The following is a 3543-nucleotide window of genomic DNA, read 5'->3' on the forward strand; positions in this document are numbered from 1 at the left end:
ACTGCTTATGTGTCGTTCCAAGAGTGCAGCCCAAACCCCCTTACAAGAACTAAAAAGAACCATTTATAAACCGTTTATCTGTCACTTCGCTGTATACTAAGCATCACAAGCTGTCATTTCAGTGCCGCCAGTAATACTCCCCTCTATTCCCATACCATTCACTGCGTACTCAAAGAATCATCGCTCCGCCTACAAATCTGAACGTCGTGGTGTTCTTGCGCTGTAAAATAGTCCCAATTACAATAATACGGTTAATATGGTTAAAACATCCGAATTGCAAATTTTATTAAATAAATCAACACCAGATGAGAATAATAATCAAAATATATTATTTTAGGTTATTTTTTGTGAGTGATGAATAAATTATTTCCTCTTCTTTCCTAAATTCATTTCCTGTATGCATTTGGCGGGAAACGGCGTACCAAGCGGCGGAATAACATTTAAGTCACAGGAGCCAGCAGCAACTTATTCATGCGGTAAATGACAAGTAGTGCTTCAGTTCGCGTTTGCGATTCAGAGAGTGAGTACTCATCGTAGCTACACTAATATCACCTGACTGGAGTAAGATTTTACTTGAAGCTTTTACTGACACATATGCTGCCAGGGACTACCCCTCTTTGCTGGATATTACCTCGACTCGGCGAGCTTCTGCCTGATTTCTTTGCATCATTGCCCGCAATCTGCTTCGCTACTGATTCTGTTAATACACGGTAAGACTATTTTTATTTGCACGTTTTGCTCACCTTTCCTGCACATTAAATAGCGTTAGGAAAGACCATGGAGGTGACTGCTAATATCTTGTCTTAGAGACGATCAAAAAGTTAATTTCAGTTACATATGCAATTACATTAAAATGGTGGGAGTATATGCTCTGTAAAGTGGGTTCACATAGTTATTTTGGTTAGTTCGAGTCGCACGCATCCCCAGCACTGATGCGCTAACGTGACTTGCACGCCGGGTGTAGTTGCGTATCTTGTTAAAGCCCTCATCTGCTTTTTTGCATGCAGCGCTTCAAGATGGTGATTATCTGCACTTAATCTGCATGTCTTTTGACAATTGTAGCATTGTCGAAAATATGAAAAGCTTATTGTTATTGCACATTGACGGCAGCTGTTTAGACATTCTCAAACGCGTCTGTTAATCACAGCACACGCATTTTAAGAGGATTCTAATGATTACTAGTCTCGTAATGTGACTCATTATATTTTTTTGCCTTTTTTCAGTTTACCTAACAGAGTGCTATCATGCCGCTGACTTCAAGTTTGGCGTGTAAAAACTACGATTATGATTACGACTCCATGCAGCCATTCTTCTACTTTGACAACGATGACGAGGATTTCTACCATCATCAACACGGGCAGCTGCAGCCATCGGCTCCCAGTGAGGATATCTGGAAGAAATTCGAGTTGTTACCTACACCACCGCTTTCGCCCAGCCGACGACCTTCGCTCTCTAAGCTGTTCCCATCAACAGCAGACCAGCTTGAAATGGTGACTGAGTTTCTTGGCGACGACGTCGTCAACCAGAGTTTCATTTGCGACGAGGACTATTCTCAGTCATTTCTGAAATCGATCATCATTCAGGATTGCATGTGGAGCGGTTTTTCTGCGGCTGCTAAGTTGGAGAAAGTGGTGTCGGAAAGACTCGCTTCACTTCAGGCCGCCAGAAAAGAGTCCTCAGTAAGCAACATCACGGATAGCAGCTCGAGTCAGTTAAATGCCAGCTATTTGCAAGATCTCAACACTTCTGCTTCGGAATGCATCGATCCATCGGTGGTCTTTCCTTATCCGCTAACCGAGACTCACAATTCCAGCAAAGTGACAGCGCCACGTACTTTGGCATTAGACACTCCACCCAACAGCAGTAGCAGCAGCGGCAGTGATTCAGGTATGTGATATTAGTTTTAATGTCATGTAAACTAAAATACTGAGTTTCTCATGTCGATTTGAAAGTGACAAACTGGTGATAGCACGATGCATGCTTGTAGTTGGCAGATACAGTCAATTTTGAGTGTCATGTGTGCCGGTCGCTATCAGGAAACGTTTTTCCTTCAGGTTAATAAACTAGTGTAACGTACCACTCACGGGACTTTTATCTAACACACCGTGCCCTTGATGTCAAGGATAGAGAGAGCGTGAAGTTTTGCAATGGGTGATCAGTACTAGTGGCCGTTGCATAAGCACTCCCCCTCCCAGTACTCCAGCCGCGAGACATGTCTGAACCATAGGGAAGGGTTGAACGCCGCAGTGTTCAAATATCAGCTGACGGAGAGAGTGGGCGGGGTCTGGAATGCAGAGATATCTCCCCCCCCCCCCCCTTTCTGTGTGTAGTGTGCCATTGAGTGTTACATTCCACTATTTTCCCACACTTGTAGTTTTTCCCCCCAGTTTTCTCACAAAGTTAAGAGAATGAACTGAACAAGTATGTTCATGACATGACACCTAAATGCATGTGTTCTCTCTTTTGTGATTATAGAGGATGATGAAGAGGAAGAAGAAGAAGAAGAGGAGGAGGAGGAGGAGGAGGAAGATGAGGAGGAGATCGATGTGGTCACCGTCGAGAAACGTCAGGCGGTGAAAAGGAGCGAGTCCGAGATGGCCGAATCGAGACACCACAGCCCCCTCGTCCTGAAGAGGTGTCACGTCTCCACCCATCAGCATAACTACGCTGCCCATCCCTCCACCAGGCAAGACCAGCCCGCAGTCAAGAGGCTTCGCCTGGAGACGGTCGCCCCGAGCAACAGCAGGCACGGCAGGCAGTTGGGAGGCAACCGAAAGTGCACGAGTCCCCGGACGTCGGACTCCGAGGACAACGACAAACGCAGGACTCACAACGTGTTGGAGCGGCAACGGCGAAACGAACTCAAGCTCAGCTTTTTCGCCCTGCGAGATAAGATCCCAGAGGTGGCCAATAACGAGAAGGCAGCCAAAGTGGTGATCTTGAAGAAGGCTACGGAGTGCATTTACAGGATGCAGGCGGAGGAGCAGGAACTGCTGGCGTTAAAGGAACAACTGAGAAGAAAGAGTGAACATTTGAAACATAGGCTTCAGCAACTACGAAATTCTAACGTATGAACTACAACGACAACAACAACTCAAAAAAAACACGAGAATTGAAAAAAAAAAAAAAGAGAATGAAAAAGAAACGGACTTTTTAAAAAAAATAAAAAGTTTCTGCTTTTTAATACAATGTAAACGACTGTTGTTGTGTATAGTTGTAATGTTGCATGCACAATGCAAAAAATTAAGTTTCCTCAACGTCTTTTGGTTCAATGTTGAAAACTGCCGCCATCTAAGTTAAAAGGTGGGAAAAATAGAATAATTTGTATTTAAGTCATTTATTTTTATTAATAAAATGAGAAAATATAAGTCTGCCTGTATGGGTAGCCTTAACATAAAATAATTTGTTTTGTATGGTTTTTTTGTATATAATGAATGGATTTTTTCATAAGAAATGTATTTTTGGATCTTGAAAATCAGACAATGTTTGGTTTCATCAATGTACTTTTTTTTTTTTTTTTTTCCAAATGTTTCAGGATTTCTT

At 43.0% G+C, this 3543-nt stretch overlaps 1 protein-coding gene across 2 annotated transcripts; it reads left to right on the forward strand.

Moving 5' to 3' along the window:
• The first annotated feature begins 464 nt into the window (after positions 1–464).
• On the forward strand, positions 465–3301 carry myca (MYC proto-oncogene, bHLH transcription factor a). Of its 2 annotated transcripts, none has more exons than XM_030769271.1 (3): positions 465–520; positions 1224–1887; positions 2476–3301. In XM_030769271.1, exons 2-3 carry the CDS (start codon positions 1245–1247, stop codon positions 3072–3074), a joined length of 1242 nt encoding a protein of 413 aa, XP_030625131.1. In that variant the 5' UTR covers positions 465–520; positions 1224–1244; the 3' UTR covers positions 3075–3301. The 2 variants fall into 2 exon arrangements, with proteins under 2 accessions (XP_030625131.1, XP_030625130.1); XM_030769270.1 differs by lacking the exon at positions 465–520 and adding an exon at positions 534–710.
• The last annotated feature ends 242 nt before the right edge of the window (positions 3302–3543 follow it).

The sequence above is a fragment of the Chanos chanos genome, chromosome 3 (genome assembly GCF_902362185.1).
Source record: "Chanos chanos chromosome 3, fChaCha1.1, whole genome shotgun sequence".
NCBI classification, from domain to species: Eukaryota; Metazoa; Chordata; class Actinopteri; order Gonorynchiformes; family Chanidae; genus Chanos; species Chanos chanos.